The sequence below is a fragment of the Nerophis ophidion genome, linkage group LG18 (assembly GCF_033978795.1).
Source record: "Nerophis ophidion isolate RoL-2023_Sa linkage group LG18, RoL_Noph_v1.0, whole genome shotgun sequence".
Taxonomy (NCBI): domain Eukaryota; kingdom Metazoa; phylum Chordata; class Actinopteri; order Syngnathiformes; family Syngnathidae; genus Nerophis; species Nerophis ophidion.
This window is the reverse complement of record NC_084628.1, coordinates 17,948,149-17,971,122: the sequence shown is the minus strand read 5'-3', so window position 1 is coordinate 17,971,122 and position 22,974 is coordinate 17,948,149. Positions and strand designations below refer to the sequence as shown.

The 22,974-nt window shown below is 40.3% G+C and overlaps 1 protein-coding gene across 6 annotated transcripts in view; it reads right to left on the bottom strand.

Moving 5' to 3' along the window:
• Positions 1–22,974, bottom strand: part of dscamb (Down syndrome cell adhesion molecule b) — a 307,420-nt gene that overhangs the window by 85,350 nt on the left and 199,096 nt on the right. For 5 of the 6 annotated variants that reach the window (XM_061877414.1, XM_061877411.1, XM_061877409.1 and 2 more), the window contains 3 exons: positions 19,008–19,283; positions 15,145–15,441; positions 10,945–11,217 (listed from right to left, as the gene is read on the bottom strand). In XM_061877414.1, coding sequence (XP_061733398.1) covers positions 10,945–11,217; positions 15,145–15,441; positions 19,008–19,283 — 846 coding nt within the window. Of the gene's footprint in view, positions 1–10,944; positions 11,218–15,144; positions 15,442–19,007; positions 19,284–22,974 lie in introns of those variants that run through there. The other variant, XM_061877415.1, reaches the window with a different exon arrangement.

Here is a 22,974-nt window from a genome sequence, read left to right as displayed (position 1 = left end):
ACTAAATTGGCCCTAGTGTGTGAATGTGAGTGTGAATGTTGTCCGTCTGTGTTGGCCCTGCGATGAGGTGGCGACGTGTCCAGGGTGTACACCGCTTTCCGCCCGAATGCAGCTGAGATAGGCTCCAGGGACCCCCCTGCCACCCTGAAAGGGACAAAAACTTCATCTGCGCAACACAAGCAGGACTAACTATCAAACATCGCCAGAATTGTTAATTAACTATTTATTTGTGCTCAAATTTTGCAGAATGTATGCACTAAAAATCTTGCGCATGTTTGCACATTTTATATACAATTTGTTATGGATTAGATCTCATATTGGATAATGTATTCCTTATGTATTTATTATGGTCAGCCTAAGGCACACACCTGTGCAATAATAACGCTGTTTAATCAGAATCTTGATATAGGTGGGATGGATTAATGAACAATATTTAAGAGGAAAAGGTATTTTGTGTATACAGTGGGGCAAAAAAGTATTTAGTCAGCCACCGATTGTGCAAGTTCTCCCACTTAAAATGATGACAGAGGTCTGTAATTTTCATCATAGGTACACTTCAACTGTGAGAAACAGAATGTGAAAAAATATCCAGGAAGTTCACATTGTAGGAATTTTAAAGAATTTATTTGTAAATTATGGTGGAAAAAAAGTATTTGGGCAACCGTTCAAAGCTCTCACTGATGGAAGGAGGTTTTGGCTCAAAATCTCACGATATATGGCCCCATTCATTCTTTCCTTAACACGGATCAATCGTCCTGTCCTCTTAGCAGAAAAACAGCCCCAAAGCATGATGTTTCCACCTCCATGCTTCACAGTAGGTCTGGTGTTCTTGGGATGCAACTCAGTATTCTTCTTTCTCCAAACACGACCAGTTAAGTTTATAACAAAAAGTTCTATTTTGGTTTCATCTGACCACATGAAATTCTCCCAATCCTCTGCTGTATCATCCATGTATCCATTTTGGTATAAACTCAACTTGTCGTGTTTGGAGGAAGAAGAATACTGAGTTGCATCCCAAGAACACCAAACCTACTGTAAAGCATGGAGGTGGAAACATCATGCTTTGGGGCTGTTTTTCAGCTAAGGGGACAGGACGATTGATCCGTGTTAAGGAAAGAATGAATGGGGCCATGTATCGTGAGATTTTGAGCCAAAACCTCCTTCCATCAGTGAGAGCTTTGAATGGTTGACCAAATACTTATTTTCCACCATAATTTACAAATAAATTCTTTAAAATTCCTACAATGTGAATTCCTGGATTTTTTTCCCATTCTGTCACTCACAGTTGTAGTGTACTTATGGTGAAAATTACAGACCTCTGTCATCATTTTAAGTGGGAGAACTTGCACAATCAGTGGCTGACTAAATACTTTTTTGCCCCACTGTATAGTAAAACTTTTAAATATCAGAGTTCAACTCATGAAAAATGGGAGAAAATGCCAAAATGGCACCTTGAAATTGCATACCTTTTAAACTTTAAGAGTATATAATATCCATCCGTCCATCCATGTTCTACCGCTTATCCCTTTTGTGGTCGCGGGGGGTGCTGGAGCCTATCTCAGCTGCATTCAGGCGGAAGGCGGCGTACACTCTGGACAAGTCTCCACCTCATCACAGGGCCAACACAGATAGACAGACAACATTCACACTCACATTCACACACTAGGGCCAATTTAGTGTTGCCAATCAACCTATCCCCAGGTGCATGTCTTTGGAAGTGGGAGAAAGCCGGAGTACCCGGTGGGAACCCACGCATTCACAGAGAGGACATGCAAACTCCACATAGAAAGATCCCGAGCGCAGGATCGAACACCGAACTACTCAGGACCTTCGTATTGTGAGGCACATGCACTAACCCCTGTGTCACCGTGCTGCCCTAGTATCCAATATTGCAACAAATATTACAGTGTATCATCATCATTTCCAAAAATGTTTTTGTCGAAATAAAAACTTAACTTTACTGCAAACTACCCTATAAATTAATTCTACTCCCGAAACACTGCACACAAAAGGGTGAAAAGGTGTCAAAACATGCACCCCAACTATGTTGCCTGTGCTGTTATTTTTCTGACAAATACACCACATGGTGGCGCTGTTATTAAAAGTAAAAGTTGGACTCCATGAGGTCGAATCGACTTGACATTTCTCACACTTCTCGGTGCGCTCTCCATGGTGTTCACCCGAATCACCACAGAAATTGGTGCAAACCTTTAGGAGTTTAAAGTGTGTACAATTTGAGCAGGACTGTCATGACCTGTCAGACTGCTAAATGTTGTTCTGATGCACATCATTACAATATGTTCACGGTCATATTGTCATACCTCGTTTAAAGACAAACTCAATTTATAGAGCCATTGCTTTATCGTAATTATTTGCCACTTGATATTTAAGTTAAATCCACCTTTAAGAAAAAAGTGCAACAGTATTTACTGGAATGAAAATGACCATAGCTGAGGGAATAACCTTAAACTATGTTCATTTAATTATTTCCTGTCACGTGTGGGTCGCATTTTAATGCGGGAATCGTTCCTCCAACGCAAACATAGACACTCCGGACAACAACGTAAAGGTAAGAATGATTTAATAACAAAAACACTGGTGCAAAAACAGATGATATAAACAAAAGAACAGCGAGCCAAACGCACGGAAAGCTAATGCTAACACTATTAGCACACGGACTGGAACAAGAAACATATGTGATGGTTGCTTACCGCAAACAAAGGACCAAGACCGACTGACGGGACAAAGCAGGCTTAAATAAGAGAGTAATTAACAAAAAACAGGTGTGCGTCTGGAACCCGCGGCAGGTGAAATTAATAAGTTACCATGGTGACCAAACAAACAAGGAAGTGCAACCAGGAACTAAAGAAGTCCAAAACTAACAGAACATAGCTAAACTAAACATGATCCGGACCACAGATCATGACAATTTCCTATCAGTATTGATTTTTCATGTTGATTGATGCATTTGAATCCTTTTTTTTCTTGACATTTTCTGATAATGATGAACTAAAATGTGAGCTTGTGTAATACAATCTTGTAGTTTTATTTTTTCATGCGTTTTGCAATGTTTTTAAACAGTTTCGTAGCATGTAATATTTTGTGTGTACCCCAGTAAGACTAGCTGACAGACATGGCATCCGCTAACGGGGATCCTTTTTAAATAAACAAATAAACCTCAGGTCAGTCTTTGTATATTGTTTTTCTTATGTTTATTTCCTGTTTTGTGCTCTTATTTTCTGTTTTTCTGTGTGTGTCATCCTGCAGGGATTTGATCTCTGCTCCTGAGCGTCCTGATCACTAATCAGAGGCCTTTATAAACCAGCCTCCCGCCTTAGTTCAGGCAGGATTATTGTTTGTATGTTGTTTATGGATTTGTTATGCCTTCCTTATTCTTCCAGTGCACTACCTAGCTGCACTATTCTTTTGTGGCTTTGAGAATTAAAGACTCTTCGTACCTGCAATCTGTCTCCTGTCTACGCTATCGTAACCAAGATTGCTTGAAAAACTTGTCAGCCATCAAGCAAAAATTTTTTGCAGGACTTAGGAACTAATTGGCCATCAATCAATGACCATTAATCTATCGATTATGAATCATTAAGTTTATCAGTGTTACGTGTATGCCAGTACACCCCATAATTCAGTATCAGAAAATAATTTTTTTTTATAATTCTATAGTTGCCATATCTTGTTTCTCCCTCAAAATTGCTGCCTGTACTGTGGGTTGATTATTTGAAATGATTACAGTAATTATAAAGCCACAATTAATTTGTCCCACATTCCTATGTGGGCGGTTCCTGCATCAATCAACAATGATAAGAATAGCACATTTGAGGCAAGCTGCCATGATTTCAAAATCAAGACTTAAAGGGTAAAAACAACATTGAGCTGTTTTTTTAATCAACTCCACAAGGTGGCGGTGGTTTTCTTTGAAGTACCGTGAGTGGTCAGCATCCATTGTCTCATCTACCTTTGATTAGTGGTGTCCCGATGCTGATATCGAATTTTGCTCCGATATCATTCATAAAAGGTAAACATGGTAGGCTATGGGCTATTAGGAGCTAGCAGCTACACGACAGCTGAGCACAACATAGCACACAAGCTAAACATACCTAATATGTGAACTTAAACAAAATTGAAATCTAAAAAAAAAAAACAATCATGAGCTTAACTTAATGAATAACTAGGTGTCGGCAAAAAAAGTATTACCACTGCACTTCAACCTCAAGACAGCAGAAGTCCATCCCAGATGGTTAATAATTAATAGGTTAGTGTTTTTCATACCCACCATTGTTCTCTGTTTGACTAATTTCACTTGATCAAACCTTTTCTGACATTCCACACGACAAAATAACAAAAGCAGGTACAGTTGCACTTGTAACGCAAAAGCAAGACAACTTGAAGTATCTTTTGACACACAAAAACGTGTGCGCCGTTTATTCATCGAAGACGACAATGAATGACTCCTAACATAAAGCGACTTAAGAGGTCGGTCACAACAAACCCCACCTTTGGGTAAATCTCCTGACGGTCACTTAAAGGGGCCGCGCCGAATTACTCACTCTTAATTGCATATATGAATGCTAACCAAGAACAACATTATGTGCACAATCGAACATTGACAGTGAATAACGATGACAAAGTCAAGTAAACAGTTGTGGTAATTTATGTCCTTAAAGCAAGCGCTACTGTACTATGGTTTGTGCTGATATCGTATTGGACCAATATCGGTAGCGGCTAATACTCAATGCTCCAGTATCGGTATTGTATCAGAGGTATATAAAGGGCACCCCTAATGTTAATTGCATGTACAATCAACATTATTATCTGTAAAACAAATACAACAAATCGTGGCAACAAGGCCTTTATTCAAAATAATTGAATTGTATTTATATAGCGCTTTTCTCTAATGACTGAAAGCGCTTTTACATAGTGAAACCCAATATCTAAGTTACTTTTAAACCAGTGTTGGGTGCCCCTGGGAGCAGGTGGGTAAAGTGTCTTATAATAATAATAATAATAATAATAATAATAATAATAATAATAATAACAATAATAATAGTAATAATAATACATTGTATTTGTTATAGCACTTTTCAGAGTACTCAAAGACGCATTACAGGATAAAAAAATAAGATATGATACAGTTCAAAGTAATAATATAAAATACAGGTTTTGCCCAAGGTGTCATGTCTTTTGATCATGTTTTGTTTGGCTATGTTCTGTTTGGTATTTGGACTCTTCTAGTCTCTGTTTACGCTCCATTGTTTCAGTTACCATGTCAACTCATTAGTTTCACCTGCCTCATTTGTTTGGACTCACGCACCTGTGTTAATCAAGACTTTATTATTTAAGCTTGTAGTTGCCAGGCAGTCGGCCTGGCGGAATCACTCTGGCTCACTTCATGTCATAGATACTCCTGACATTGAACATTTTCATGCTCGTTATTCATGTTTGATTATTGCTGCTCTTGTCTTGCCAAGTTTTCTTTGTTATTCATGCCACAGTTTAGTGCGTTGTTTAGTTCATGTTTCATGTCGTAAGTCAGTGGTTCTCAACCTTTTTGAAGTGATATACACCCTGTGAGCATTTTTTTAATTCAAGTACCCCTTTATCAGAGCAAGGCATTTTTGGTTGGAAAAAAAGAGATAAAGAAGTAAAATACAGCACTATGTCATCAGTTTCTGATTTATTAAATAAAGTGTATAACAATGCAAAATATTGGTCATGTGTAGTGGTCTTTCTTGAACTATTCGGAAAAAAATATATAAAAATAACTAAAAACTTGTTGAAAAATAAACAAGTGATTAAATTATAAATAAAGATTTCTACACATAGAAGTAATCATCAACTTAAAGTGCCCTCTTTGAGGATTGTAATAGAGATCCATCTGGATTCATGAACTTAATTCTAAACAATTCTTCCCAAAAAAAGAAATCTTTAACATCAATATTTTTTGGAACATGTCCACAAAAAATCTAGCTGTCAACACTGAATATTGCATTGTTGCATTTATTTTCACAGTTTATGAACTTGCATTCATGTTTTGTTGAAGTATTATTCAATAAATGTATTTATAAAGGATTTTTTAATTGTTTGAATATTTTTTTTAAATCTCACGTACCCCTTGGCATACCTTCAAGTACCTCCAGGGGTACGTGTACCCCCATTTGAGAACCACTGTCCTAAGTTGTTTTTGCCTCCGCCTTGTGCGCGCCTTTTGTTTGGTACTTTTTGAGTAAAAGATTAAATCATGTATTTACCGTCACGCCAAGTCCAATCCAGTTCTTTTGCATCTCGGGAAAACAATCCACACAGGAAACTGCACCATAGTCCCGGTTACGACACAAGGACACAACGGCAGTGACTAGAATGGCGGAAGCGGGGATCGAACCTGGAACCCTCAAGTTGCTGGCACGGCTATTGTACCAACCGAGCTATACCGCCCCACAAAATAAGTAAAATCATGGGGTATTGCAATCAAATATATCTATTTTAAAAGCCTCTCGGAAACCATCCGCCATCGTTTTGAGTGTCCAGTCAGATCAAATAACAGTGGAAATAGGCAGCACTTTAGCAGCTTATTTAATTCTCAACAAAGCGGAGATAATGGACTCTTGAGATCCCCAAAGAAGCGCTGTGTATTTTAAGCAAGAGCGCGTTGAAATTAAACAAATGCACTCGCTCAGCGTGACACCGCCGGGTGAGGCGGCGTTTTGTATCATTGCCCTCGCCGACTCGCTCCCCTCCCTCCGTTCCCTTCGTTTGATGACAAAGTGTAACGTGGCGTCCTCTCGCACTGATCAGACGGAAGACGGAAATAATAAGGGAAGCCCTTGGTCGTGTTCCCAATTAGGGCCGCTAAGAAGATCTCTGCGGAGATCGGCTGCGTGATATCATTAGCGCTGATACTGTCTTTATTAGCCGGCCTGGTGAGCTGTATTGGTCTGAGATGAATATGAAATCCATTTATAACGACGCTTGCCTTCCTGTTTGTTTATCAGTCTGCTCAGAGAGGCCATTTGGAAGTGCAGGAGGACAGTTTTTTAATAAGACAACAGGGGGTGTAGTACACATTTCAGGACACTAGTTAGCAGTATACATTAAAACATTAGGGAATGATAGCGAACATAGTGCCCGGCAACGTCTCTAATTTGGCTCGCGAGACGTCATGAGTTTAATAAGGAATCTTACCCACTGGAAAGTTGCATATGCTTACCAACAATTTTGATGCTGCTACTAAGTCTTTGTCTTGTAGGCAATTAAAGTTCAAGTTAAAGAACCAATGACTGTCACACAATAGGTGTGGTGAAATTCGTCCTCTGCATTTGACCCATCCCCTTGTTCACCCCCTAGGAGGTGAGGGGAGCAGTGGGCAGCGGCGGTGACACGCCCGAGAATCCTTTTAGGTGATTTAACCCCCAATTCCAACCCTTGATGCTGAGTGCCAAGCAGGGAGGTAATGGGTCCCATTTTTATAGTCTTTGGAATGACTCGGCTGGGGTTTGAACTCACGACCTACCGATCTCAGGGCGGACACTCCAACCCAGTGGTGTCAAACTCAAATACAGAGTGGGCCAACATTTTAAACGGAACAAAGCCGCCGGCCAAGGGTGAAAAATGTACCTTTTATTAGGGACCCAAACAAGTTTTGCATTAAATATTGAACAAGCATGGCTTATATAACTTTAGTGACATGCAAAATCCAGTTTCAAATAACAATAATAATTAAAAAAATATCAATGGCATATCAAATAAAATTTAAATAAAAATGTTATGTCTTTTTTTCTATTTGCAATCTTCTGAGGTAAATATCATTTTTTTTCCACAGGCTAATAATAAATTTGAAAATAAAATAATGAATGACCCAAACATTCAGGCCTTGAAGTAGCAAGAGAAAATGCATGAATAAAACGTTAATTATTTGTCAGTTTGCTGGAAGTTTCCTGGAAGAGTTAGTGCTGGAAGGGATTCCAGGTATTTGATCTGTTGTGTTAGAGTGCGGATGTTCACCCGAAATGTGTTTGTCATTCTTGTTTGGTGTGGGTTCACAGTGTGGCGCATATTTGTAACAGTGCTAAAGTTGTTTATATGGCCACCCTCAGTGTGACCTGTATGGCTGTTGACTAAGTATGCATTGCATTCACTTGTGCGTGTGTGTGTGTGTCTAAAAGCCACAAATATTATGCGACACGCTGTTAGTATGGAGGAAAAGCGGGCGTGACGACAGGTGTTCACTAAAGGCAGTGCCTTAAATGCACGCCCCCAATATAGTTGTCCAGGTGAAAATCGGTAGAAATTCGGGAGAAGGGTTGCCCCGGGAGATTTTCAGGAGGGGCACTGAACTTCGGGAGTCTACCGGGAAAATTAGGAGGGTTGGCAAGTATGAGTATTAGCGGTGAATGCGGTGTTACAGCGGCATCGACGCTGTATAACACCGGCGGGCCAGCTCTAATGCTAAATGGATATTGCCTCAAGGGTCGAATTAAATTACACGGCGGGCCAGAGTTTGACACCCATGCTCTAACCACTAGACAACTGGTTAAGGACCTTTAATAATGATCTGAACAAACATGTGTGCAGCATTAACTATATGACCCAAAGCAAACAACCTTCCTTAGTCAAGGTGCAAAAAAAAAAAAAAAAAAAATCCACCCAGCACAAAATGTCAACAGACATGGTCACAAATAGGCAAAGGCAAAGCTCTCAATTTCCATCTTCACCTATGGTCATGAGCTTTGGGTTATGACCAAAGGACAAGATTCCGGGTACAAGGGGCGAAATGAGTTTCCTCCGCCGGGTGGCGGGGCTCTCCCTTACAGATAGGGTGAGAAGCTCTGCCATCCGGGAGGAGCTCAAAGTAAAGCCGCTGCTCCTCCACATGGAGAGGAGTCAGATGAGGTGGTTCGGGCATCTGGTCAGGATGCCACCCGAACGCCTCCCTAGGGAGGTGTTTAGGGCACGTCCAACTGTAAGAAGACCACGGGGAAGACCCAGGGCACGTTGGGAAGACTATTTCTCTCGGCTGGCCTGGGAAGGCTTCGGGATCCCCCGGGAAGAGCTTGACGAAGTTGCTGGGGAGAGGAAAGTCTGGACTTCCCTGCTTAGGTTGCTGCCCCCGCCACCCGACCTCGGATAAGCAGAAGATGATGAATGGATGGATGGGTAAAAAATGCAAAACACTTTCCGCAGTCATCAATGTTTGTCGGATTTTAGCTGCTTGATATTTCTGATTGGGTAAAAACTTTAAGGAGGTTGTCACGGAAGTAAACAAGGTAGAAGTCGAACTTTCACATGCTAATGCTCTTGATACCCAATTATTTCAATTATTAATTATTTGTGTATATATATATATTTATATATATGTATATATATATATATATATATATATATATATATATATATATATATATATATACATATACATATATACAGTATATATATATATATATATATATATATATATATATATATATATATATATATATATATATATATATATATATATATATATATATATAGGGCTGTGAATCTTTGGGTGTCCCACGATTCGATAATATATAGATTTTTTCGATTCAATTCGATTCTCGATTCAAAAACGATATTTTTCCGATTCAAAACGATTCTGTATTAATTCAATACATAGGATTTCAGCAGGATCTACCCCAGTCTGCTGACATGCTAGCAGAGTAGTAGATTTTTTTTTTTAAAAAGCTTTTATAGTTGTAAAGGACAATGTTTTATCAACGAGTTGCAATAAAGTAAATTTGTTTTAACTATTAAACGAACCGAAAATATGACTTATTTTATCTTTGTGAAAACATTGGACACAGTGTGTTGTCAAGCTTATCAGATGTGATGCAAGTGTAAGCCACTGTGACACTATTGTTCTTTTTTTTTATTATAAATGTCTAATGATAATGTCAGTGAGGAATTTTTAATCACTGCTATGCTGAAATTATAATTAATATTGATACTGTTGTTGATAATATTCATTTTTGTTTCACTACTTTTGGTTTGTTCTGTGTCGTGTTTGTGTCTCCTCAATTGCTCTGTTTATTGCAGTTCTGAGTGTTGCTGGGTCAGGTTTGGTTTTGGAATTGGATTGCATTGTTTTGGTATTGCTGTGTAGTGGTTTGTTGGATTGATTAAAAAAAAATAAAAAAAATAAAAAAAAAAATATTTAAAAATAAAAATCGATTTAAAAAAAATGAGAAACGATTGGGAAGACTGTCTCCCGGCTGGCCTGGGAATGCCTCGGGATCCCCCGGGAAGAGCTGGACGAAATGCCTGGGGAGAGGGAAGTTTGGGCTTCCTTGCTTTGGCTGCTGCCCCCGCGACCCGACCTCGGATAAGCGGAAGAAGATGGATGGATGGATATATTTATATTTATGGTGTGTGTGTGTGTGTATATATATATATATATATATATATATATATATATATATATATATATATATATATATATATATATATATACATATATATATATATATATATATATATATACACATATATATATACACACACACCTTCTCATTCTATGCTATTTCTTTATTATCATGACTATTTGCATTGTAGATTGTCACTGAAGGCATCAAAACTATGAATGAACATATTTGGAGTTATGTACTTACAGTAACAGAAAAAGGTGAAATAACTGAAAGCATGTTTTATATTCTAGTTTCTTCAAAATAGCCACCCTTTGCTCTGATTACTGCTTTGCACACTCTTGCACACTTTTGGCATTCTCTTGATGAGCTTTAACATGTCGATTAGGTATGTTAAAATGTATTTCCTTTTCATAGCCATAATTAGATGATGGAATTGATATTTTTCAATATAACTGACATGGTCGGACTGTGTTTTCATATGATAGTTGTCCTTCAGTGTCAGTAGCAATTGGACAAAATTCAGACAGTAGGCCGAGGTCTTCACTCTTACCTCTCACACGGAGGTGCACACTCTGGGAGTCCATCTTGTTGGGTTGCACCATTACTTTGCAGTTATACTCGCCGGCATCCACCTGCTGCACGTTGGTGAGCCTGAGCGTGCCGTTGTTCTCGAAGGCTCGCTGGCGATGGTTGAAGGGCAGCAAGGCGGAGTTCTTGTACCACTTGATGGAATAGTACGGGTAGCCGATGACGCGGCAGTGAATAAAGGCGTCCCGTCCGGCGATGGCGGTGACATTTTTCATGGCACGGATGCTGGCGCGGCCTGCAGTGGCGCAGAGAGAGGACGTGTAATTAGTCATGGTGGTTATAATGTTAGCGCTGTGACTTTGCTTTAGTGTTGTGTACACAAAACAGTACAGTTTATTTAAGGAGATTTGGGTAAGTTTTATCATTGCTTAATGGATTTCAATTTAAACATGGCTTTTTTGTTTTTCTTTAAAAGGTTACACAAAAATATGGCATTTTTTTATTTAGGGATTACAGCAATTTTATGTATAGCATATGTCAGTTTTCAGGGATATTTCAAATAGTTATTGAGTCAATTAGCTGGTAAATCCTAAGACCAGGGGTGTCAAATTCATTTTAGATTTGGGGCCACGTGGAGAAAAATCAACTCCCAAGTGGGCCGGACTGGTAAAATCACGGCACGATAACTTAAAAATAAAGACAACTTCAGATTGTTTTCTCTGTTTAAAAATAGAACATGCACATTCTGAAAATGTACAAATCATAATGTTGTTGGTTTTTTTTTTACACTTTCATGTTGCGGTTAATAGTATTCTTTCTTTATTTGTCGTTATTTATATTTTCTGAATAAATTATGTGATAATGTTCATCAGTCAACTCATTGGTGTTCATTTTTAATCAATCAAGATTAAAAAAAAATGTTAAAATCAAATTACAGTATGTTATTTATGTAGTTTGAACATTTTCTTCGACTGATGTACTAACATCATGTGGTTTATTTTGTACATATATAGCATCATCTACAAAGAATTGCTATTTCAACATCCAGTGGACACATTTAGAACAGCTGTTTCTTTCATTCAAAAATTACAGGTTAATTTTTATACTTAGCAAACTCATCCCGCAGGCTGCATTAAACCTGTTTGCGTGCCTGATCAGGGGCTGGATCAGGCCCTTAGGCCGTACGTTTGACACCCCTGCCTAAGACCTTTTGCTCAGGCTTTCAAATTGTTTTTAAGATTGTTTTTTAATTTTACAATGTCACTCAAACTGTACACACCTGTTCTCTAAATGTGTGTATTTTACATGGTGTTATATATTTTATATGTATGTATTTTGCTTTATTTCTGTGGTGATTTTTGAACACTCTGAAGTTAAAGTGTTTTTTTTTAAAGAATGCAATGAGTTGTGTAAGAAATTTCAAGTTAATCTGATTTATTGGGCCATGCAAGTAATTACAAATAAGATGAAAGGTAAATGCATGTTTATATTTATGTTGCATATTTACTTGTATCCATCTATTTTCTACCGCTTATACCTCTCAGGGTTGAGTGATATATTTTAACGTTTTCCCCCCTCGCAATAAAAATTATTATAATCTACTTGAGGAGTGTTTTTTCTTATTCTCTAGGCATGAACAAAAATTTAGACTTCAATTTTGTTCAGTTTGTCAAATGTCCACTTTGGTGGACAAAATGCATTATATATATTTTAATCAAAAAATAATTTTCATGTAAGTTTTTAATAATATTCAACAATGTGTTCACATTTACTAAAATTACTGTTCAACTACTTTGTATTGCAAACACATTCCGCTTCCTGACTTCAAAAATGATGTTTTTGAAACTAATAATAAGTAATAACTATTATAACAGCGATAACATTTGGTGTATTTCGGGGATTTCTAACTTTTTTTCTTTTTTGACAAAAGGGCCCGGGGCCCACTCAAATTCTAACACAGAGTTCGTAATCTTACTCTTGTTTCAATCCTATTCAATAATTATCTTACTTAATTACAGTTTACAACCTTGTCAAATGATATGAAACCATGTGTTAATCACAAAGAGTATTATTTATTTAACACATAAACCATAGGCCTAGGTCAGGCTGATTAAAAAATAGTTACTAACAAAAATACCGTATAAGAAGGGACTCGGATAACTGATGAAAATTGTATTTACATACAAATATTTAGTGCTAAAATGAATCAACTAAAACAGGGGTGTCAAACTCAAATACAGAGTGGGCCAAATTTTAAAACTGAACAAAGCCACGAGCCAAGGTTGAACAAATTAACCTTTTAATAGGGACCCAAACAAGTTTTGCATTGAATATTAAACAAGCAAGGCTTATGTAGCTTTATAGTGACATACAAAATCGAGTTTCAAATTATAATAATGATTAAAAAATATCAATGGCATATCAAATAAAATGTAAATAAAAATTGGGGGAGCGGGGTTTGGTGGTAGTGAGGGTGTATATTGTAGCGTCCCGGAAGAGTTAGTGCTGCAAGGGAATCTGGGTATTTCTTCTGTTGAATTTATGTTTTGCTACGGTGCGGATGTTCTCCCGAAATGTGTTTCTCATTCTTGTTTGGTGTGGCTTCACAGTGTGGCGCATATTTGTAAAAGTGTTAAAGTTGTTTATACGGCCACCCTCAGTGTGACCCTAATGGCTGTTGATCAAGTATGGCTTGCATTCACTTGTGTGTGTTAAAGCAGCATATATTATGCGACTGGACCGGAAAGAAAAAGCGGATGTGACGAGAGGCTGTAGAGGACGCTAAAGGCAGTGCCTTCAAGGCCCGCCCCCAATATTGTTGTCCGGGTGTTAATCGGGAGAAATTCGGAAGAATGGTTGCCCCGGGAGTTTTTCGGGAGGGGCACTGAACTTTGGGAGTCTCCCGGGAAAATCGTGAGGGTTGGCAAGTATGAGTATCAGCGGTGAATGCAGTGTTACAGAGGCATCACCGCTGTATAATACCGGCGAGCCAGCTCTAATCTTAATTTGATATTACCTCAAGGGCCAAATGAAATTACACGGCGGGCCAAATTTGGCCCGCGGGCCAGAGTTTGACACCCGTGAACTAAATGAACAATAATTATGTTTTGTTTTTTTTAACAAAAATTACAATAATAATGTAAGTACGTAAAGTGAAATCAAAATGCAACTTCACCACTTTAGTCATCATTTTTGCACTTATGAAACTATGACTTTAGCTCCAGACTTCTTTGGTGTATTTGATATTGTCATTACTGCCACTAGTGGTGGAAAAGCGTATTACAACTGAGTACCGCTTATGGACCACATATTTTTGGCGGCCCTCTAGGGGGCACTCACTGCCCGACAATGGGCCCAAACCCTATGGTTAGAGAAACGCTGGTATATTGGTCAGACAAATAATTGCATGGGCAACACAATAGGGCTGCAACACTTTTCACCCTTCGGTTAGGAAAAGCTAAATTAGATTACGCAAAGAAATTCTTTCACAATATCTGGGTGAAAGTCGACAAATAAATCCCATCAAATCCATTATGGTAGTTTACAACGTTGTCACTGCCTAAATACTTTTGGCTAAACTGGGGCCCTAGCAAAATATTATTTTGAGGCCCCCCCATTACAAAAAAATCCACTCTTTTTTTCAGGTGAAACAATTTGTATACCTTTTTTAAAATCAATTTGATGCATGTTTTGTTCTAAAACAAATTCAACTTAAAAAATTGTTTAATAATTATTATTTTGCAAAAAAACACATGTAATTTGGTCCTAATAGGTCTGTTATCTAGCCCAGCACTAACACTCTGCGCCACAGGGGACATTATTAATATTGGGAAGCAATTCACCATTATAATTGCATTGATATAATAATCATATTGTTATTAATGACGGCCAAAGAAAGGGCTCAGAATACGTTTTCGTATTTGACACTTGTTTGATTTACTTAGCTTTAAGACGCTGGGTTTAGCAGAAGGCTGCCGGGTGGCATGCAGACTAAAAGTGCTCGACATCTGAAGGGGGAATTGAAATAATAATAACAATGTAATAACAGTAATATTAATGTAGGGTACTTTTGCTGTGCATGCACACAGGAAACACTATTTTGGAGATGAATTCGACCTACTTTATAACCTACGAGGGGGTCCTCCTTGCAGACAGACAGACAGACAGCGAGACAGACAGGTATGTGTATTGTTGTTCTTGGAGGAGCTGATTTGACAAGCACCTCTTACGTTTATTCGAGCCTGGTGGTACACGAGGCCGGCCGAGTTGCTGCACGTGCACCGGTACACGCCGCCGTCCTGCACCTGCGTGTGCGTCACGTTGAGCTGGCTGACCACGTGGCCCTCGTGCGTGTCGGAGTGTCCCAGGTGATGGTGGCCGTCCTTGATGACCGGCTCATCGTCCAGCGACCACACGCAGCGCGGCGGCGGCGTGCCCTTGACGTTGCACGCCAGGAAGACGGGCTCGCTGGGGTTGACCACTTTCTCGCTGAAGGACGAGAGGATCTTCGGCGTGCCGTCTGCGGAGGCAGAAAGTGGGGAAACGTGGAGAGGTTTCACAATAAAGCTCAACATCTGTGGGCTATTGGAGACTACACAACTTTGCAAATGCATATTGGGCAATCCTCAAGCAAACCTCCACCAAACAAATGAAAACTAGCTTGAAAAATGTTATAATGCAAAATAACACACAACTACAGTAGGGAAGGGAGTCCTATGGCCCCATTGCCGGGTGGATCTCTGGGATGCAGTCTGCTGAAAATGATGGAAAGTGCCACTCTACATAGCAACTGACGCTGTAGCCAAAGAGATGGATACAGTCGCGATCAAAAGTTTACATACACTTGTAAAGAACATAATGTCATGGCTGTCTTGAGTTTGCAATAATTTCAACAACTCCTATTTTTTTGGTGATAGAGTGATTGGAGCACATACCTGCTGGCCACAAAAACATTCATGAAGTTTGGTTGTTTTATGAATTTATTATGGGTCTACTGAACTTGAGACCGAATCTGCTGGGTCAAAAGTATACATACAGCAATGTTAATAATTGGTTACATGTCCCTTGACAAGTTTCACTGCAATAAGGCACTTTTGGTAGCCATCCACAAGTTTCTGGTTGAGTTTTTGACCACTCCTCTTGACAAAATTGGTGCAGTTCAGCTAAATATGTTGGTTTTCTGACATGCACATGTTTCTTCAACATTATCCACATGTTTAAGTCAGGACTTTGGGAAGGCCATTCTAAAAAATTAATTCCAGCCTGATTTAGCCATTCCTTGACCACTTTTGACGTGTGTTTGGAGTCATTGTCCTGTTGGAACACCGAACTGCGCCGAAGACCCAATCTCCGGGCTGATGATTTTAGATTGTCCTGAATAATTTGGAGGTAATCCTGCTTTTTCATTGTCCAGTTTACTCTGAATGGAACTGGTGCTTATTGGAAACTCAAGACAGCCATGACATTATGTTCTTTACAAGTGTATGTAACCTTTTTATCGCGACTGTAGCCACCCACCCAATTCGTCATGTTTCCTGTGTCAGGTAAACCGTGACGATGGCTCTCCTTCAACTATTTATTTATTCTGAGGCAGAATTTATGTCTTTGTGTTTATGTTTTTGAGAGGAGTAGCGGTCATTCAAAATAAAACATACGGACAGGAGAATGAGGAATAATTTTTTTAAATCACACTTTTGAATTTTTGATTAATCGCAGGTAATGAGACTTCATTACTAATGCAATTTGAATGAACTAAAAAAAAGCACAATATTGTGAAACAAATGCAATTTTATTGTCAGATTTTTAGAAGTTTTATTTGAATAAATGATGTGTCTTGATGTGTCTCTTTTTTGTCCATGTCCAATTAGCATCTAGTTAGCAGCTGTTTTGCTTTGAGATGGTATCTTAAACATGTTGTACTTCGATAATACAAGAATTAATTGACACGATACATGAACGGCTGCCCCTGACTAAAATGGGGCCCTAAACAGAATTTTATTTTGAGGCCACCAAAACGGGCCCTAAGCAGAATTGTATTTTGAGGCCCCCTCGAACAATTTGTTTTACATTTTTCTTTATCCATGTGAAATTATTTTTTAGACTTTTTTCATTAAACTTGTATTTCATTTGATGCATATTTTGTACAGAAAATAATTCATGGAAAATAAACTGTTCAATAATTTATTCTTTTAGTGAAAAATACTCAAATTTAACTGACATAAAACACAAATCTGCAAAATTTCCTGATATGTACCTAAAAAAGTACTTATGTCTGAACCCAGTAAGGCTGCATTTACGATTTCAGCACAATTGCTGCGCACCATAGGAGACAGTGTGAATGTCAAAAGCAATTTGCCATTATAATGTTGGTGATGACGGAGCAGGAAAGGGCTAGGAATAGTTCTGTTATTCACAATTAACATTTTACATCAGCTACTTAGCGCAATACGGATAACGGGACCATACGCATAGCGAGTGACCGCCGTATAGGAAAGGCTGGCCCTGAATATATTTTTTAATTACCAATGATTGTCATGTAAGTCAAACACATTTCCAATGAGGGTTGGACTCCGCCAAGGCTGCCCTTTGTCACCGATTCTGTTCATAACTTTTATGGACAGAATTTCTAGGCGCAGTCAAGGTGTTGAGGGGTTCCGGTTTGGTGACCGCAGGATTAGGTCTCTGCTTTTTGCAGATGATGTGGTCCTGATGGCTTCATCCGACCGGGATCTTCAGCTCTCGCTGGATCGGTTCGCAGCCGAGTGTGAAGCGACCGGAATGAGAATCAGCACCTCCAAGTCCGAGTCCATGGTTCTCGCCCGGAAAAGGGTGGAATGCCATCTCCGGGTTGGGGAGGAGACCCTGCCCCAAGTGGAGGAGTTCAAGTACCTAGGAGTCTTGTTCACGAGTGAGGGAAGAGTGGATCGTGAGATCGACGGGCGGATCGGTGCGGCGTCTTCAGTAATGCGGACGTTGTACCGATCCGTTGTGGTAAAGAAGGAGCTGAGCCGGAAGGCAAAGCTCTCAATTTACCGGTCGATCTACGTTCCCATCCTCACCTATGGTCATGAGCTTTGGGTCATGACCGAAAGGATAAGATCACGGGTACAAGCGACCAAAATGAGTTTCCTCTGCCTTGTGGCGGGGCTCTCCCTTAGAGATAGGGTGAGAAGCTCTGCCATCCGGGAGGAACTCAAAGTAAAGCCGCTGCTCCTTCACATCGAGAGGAGCCAGATGAGGTGGTTCGGGCATCTGGTCAGGATGCCACCCGAACGCCTCCCTAGGGAGGTGTTTAGGGCACGTCCAACCGGTAGGAGGCCACGGGGAAGACCCAGGACACGTTGGGAAGACTATGTCTCCCGGCTGGCCTGGGAACGCCTCGGGATCCCCCGGGAAGAGTTAGACGAAGTGGCTGGGGAGAGGGAAGTCTGGGTTTCCCTGCTTAGGCTGTTTCCCCCGCGACCCGACCTCGGATAAGCGGAAGATGATGGATGGATGGATGGATGGATGATTGTCATGCAAATTATCTTAGTTTTAGCAAAAGTTCATTCGGGGTGGTAAGCATCGGCCGTTGTTAGGTGAAGGTGCTGTCAAAAAAAAAATTGCCTGAGTAATCTGTGTTTGCACGTACCCTATTTAAGACACGACTCTAAATCAATTAATTCATGAATCAATGATCAATCAATGTTCAAAGTCCCCCAGACACACATAATCATGTCCGAATTAGTCAATGGGAAGAGAACTAACACTATATTTTTGATCATCTCCATATACTTTTGTCTATACAGCGTGTCTCCTGCCTCTAACCCTACAGATAATCTACGTCTGCTGCGCGTGATTACAGGTGATCAATATCTTCTTCTCCTTTTTTTTTTTTTTTTTACAGTCGCTTGGCTGCAGGAGACGGTTGCCTTAGCAACGCCGCCAAGGTAAACTGATGGAGTCACGTGCACATGCTTTTGTATATTTGCGAAGCCTTTGTTAATCATAGGAATGGAGGCCTGGATGTCATTCACATATAAACATGTGTGCATAGAGTACATAGAGTATTACTGTACATACAGTATTATTGCGTTTGGACTCTACCTTCAAGGATGACTTGCACAAAGTCCTGACCGGATATTTTGCCCTTCCTGGCGAAGCACTGGTAGGCCCCGCCGTCGCTCTTGGACATTCCCTCCATGATCAGGTTCTCCCGGTTGAGGCCGGTGAAACGCACGTTGTTGCCCGGGTAGATGATCTCGCCGTTGCGGTACCACGACAGCTCGTACTCGTCCGAGCCGCTCACGCTGCAGGAGAGAGACACCTTGCTGCCCACGCTGCCTTTCACCTTGCGGGGGCTGACCACCGCCTTCAGGGGCTCTGGGGACGCAAACACAGGATTTTAGGGACGGGAGTTTGACATTGAAATGTTGTATGTCTTCAGGTAGGTAAGGTAGGTCAGTAGGGATATCATGTAAACACATTTGTACATTAAATACATACCCAGAAAAGTATATGTTATAAACTGGTGGGTAGGTAGTTAGGTAGCACGCTAACTAGTAGGGGTGTTCATCTCTACTTTAAATGGCAATCCGATATAAATCTTGATACATGCGTGGCGCAGTGGAAGAGTGGCCGTGCGCAACCCGAGGGTCCCGGGTTCAATCCCCACCTAGTACCAACCTCGTCACGTCCGTTGTGTCCTGAACAAGACACTTCACCCTTGCTCCTGATGGGTGCTGGTTAGCGCCTTGCATGGCAGCTCCCTCCATCAGTGTGTGAATGTGTGTGTGAATGGGAAAATGTGGAAGTAGTGTCAAAGCGCTTTGAGTACCTTGAAGGTAGAAAAGCGCGATACAAGTACAACCCATTTATCACCGTGACCACCACTTCCCGAAGACAGCTGGCACTCCACTCGGCGACGGAAAGTTTCTGTGAGTATGGCTTCCTGCGCTTCGTGCACTTTACTCATGGATAGGTTGGCTTTGCTAGAGAGCCGTGTCTGCCAGTTAGAGCAGTGTAATTTCGTAACTTTAGATGTTGCGGACACATCTGCTAGCGTTAGCTGTAGCGAGCTAACTAGCCCAACTTGTAGCAGCCCTAAGCGGCCTACAAGCTACGGTGTACCGGTTGAGACGCATAATAGATTTAGCCCTTTAGCTAGTCCTACACCCCAGTCTACCGGGCACCACACTTTAGTCATAGGGGACTCAATCACCTGAAACATAAAGCTTAGCAAACCAGCCACAATTAAGTGTATTCCCGGGGGCAGAGCATCTGACATTTAAGCTAATCTTAGGGAGCTAACTCGCAACAGGCCTAGTAAACACGTACGACAGGCTAACCGCACCACTAGTTATGCGAATATAGTAATACACGTTGGCTCCAATGACGTTAGGATGAGACAATCAGAGATATACAACAAAAACTTTAACTTTAGTCCTAACTTAAATAATTAATATAAATCGTTTGAGGTGCTTTCGATGAAGTCTGCCACACCGCTGCCTCTGTGCCTGGCCGTTATCTACCACCCCCCAGGGCCCTATTCGGACTTTATTAGTGAATTCTCAGAGTTTGTTGCTGATCTAGTGACGCACGCCGATAATATTATAATGGGCGACTTTAATATCCATATGAATACCCCATTGGACCCACCGTGTGTGGCGCTCCAGACTATAATTGATAGCTGTGGTCTTACACAAATAATAAATGAACCGACGCATCGCAGCGGTAATAAGATAAACCTAGTGCTTGTCAGAGGTATCACCGTTTCCAAAGTTATGATACTCCCGTATACTAAAGTAATGTCCGATCATTACCTTATAAAATTCGAAGTTCAGACTCATGTTCGGCAAGCTGATAATAATAATAACTGCTATAGCAGCCGCAACATTCATGCTGCCACAACGACGACTCTTGCTGACCTACTGCCCTCGGTAATGGCACCATTCCCAAAGGCTGTGGGCTCTATTGATAACCTCACTAACAACTTTAACAATGCCCTGCGCAAAACCATTGATAGTATAGCACCGCTGAAGTTAAAAAAGGCTCCAAAAAGGCGTACGCCATGGTTTACTGAAGAAACTAGAGCTCAGAAATTATTATGTAGACAGCTGGAACGCAAATGGCGCACGACTAAACTTGAGGTGCACCATCAAGCATGGAGTGATAGTTTAATAACTTATAAAAGCATGCTTACCTTAGCTAAAACTAATTATTACTCAAATCTCATCCGCATTAATAAAAACGATCCAAAATTTTTGTTTAGTACAGTAGCATCGCTAACCCAACAAGGGAGTCCTTCCAGTAGCTCCACCCATTCGGCAGATGACTTTATGAAGTTCTTTAATAAGAAAATTGAACTTATTAGAAAGGAGATTAAAGACAATGCGTCCCAGCTACAACTGGGTTATAGTAACACAGATACGACTGTATATACGGCGGATACTGCAAATATCCCAAATAGTTTCTCTCGTTTTGATGAAATAACATTAGAGGAATTATTACAACGTGTAAATGGAATAAAACAAACATGTTTACGTGACCCACTTCCTGGGAAACTTATCAAGGACCTTTTTGTATTATTAGGTCCATCAGTGCTAAATATTATAAACTTATCACTTTCCTCGGGCACTGTTCCCCTAGCATTCAAAAAAGCGGTTATTCATCCTCTCCTTAAAAGACCTAACCTCGATCCTGACCTCATGGTAAACTACCGACCGGTGTGGTGTCTCACCTTCCCTTTATTTCGAAAATCCTCGAAAAAATTGTTGCAGAGCAGCTAAATGAACACTTAGCGTTTAACAATCTATGTGAAACCTTTCAATCCGGTTTCAGGGCAAATCACTCTACAGAGACAGCCCTCGCAAAATTGACTAATGATCTATTGCTAACGATGGATTCTGGTGCGTCATCTATGTTGCTGCTCCTCGATCTTAGCGCTGCTTTTGATACCGTCGATCATAATATTTTATTAGAGCGTATCAAAACACGAATTGGTATGTCGGACTCAGCCCTGTCTTGGTTTAACTCTTATTTTACTGACAGGGTGCAGTGCGTCTCCCATAACAATGTGACCTCGGACTACGTTAAGGTAACGTGTGGAGTTCCCCAGGGTTCGGTCCTTGGCTCTGCACTCTTCAGCATCTACATGCTGCCGCTGGGTGACGTCATACGCAAATACGGTGTTAGCTTTCACTGCTATGCTGATGACACCCAACTCTACATGCCCCTAAAGCTGACCAACACGCCGGACTGTAGTCAGTTGGAAGCGTGTCTTAATGAAATTAAACAATGGATGTCCGCTAACTTTTTTTGCAACTTAACGCCAAAAAAACGGAAATGCCGATTATCGGTCCTGCAAGACACCGACCTCTATTTAATAATACAACTTTAACATTTGACAACCAAATAATAAAACAAGGTGACTCGGTAAAAATCTGGGTATTATCTTCGACCCAACTCTCTCCTTTGAGTCACACATTAAAAGCGTTACTAAAACAGCCTTCTTTCATCTCCGTAAGATCGCAAAAATTCGCTCCATTTTGTCCACTAAAGACGCCGAGATCATTATCCATGCGTTTGTTACGTCTCGTCTCGATTACTGTAACGTATTATTTTCGGGTCTCCCCATGTCTAGCATTAAAAGATTACAGTTGGTACAAAATGCGGCTGCTAGACTTTTGACAAGAAAAAGAAAGTTTGATCATATTACGCCTGTACTGGCTCATCTGCACTGGCTTCCTGTGCACTTAATATGTGACTTTAAGGTTTTACTAATTACGTATAAAATACTACACGGTCTAGCTCCATCCTATCTTGCCGATTGTATTGTACCATATGTCCCGGCAAGAAATCTGCATTCAAAAGACTCCGGCTTATTAGTGATTCCTAGAGCCCAAAAAAAGTCTGCGGGCTATAGAGCGTCTTCCGTTCGGGCTCCAGTACTCTGGAATGCCCTCCCGGTAACAGTTCGAGATGCTACCTCAGTAGAAGCATTTAAGTCTCACCTTAAAACTCATTTGTATACTCTAGCCTTTAAATAGACCTCTTTTTTAGACCAGTTGATCTG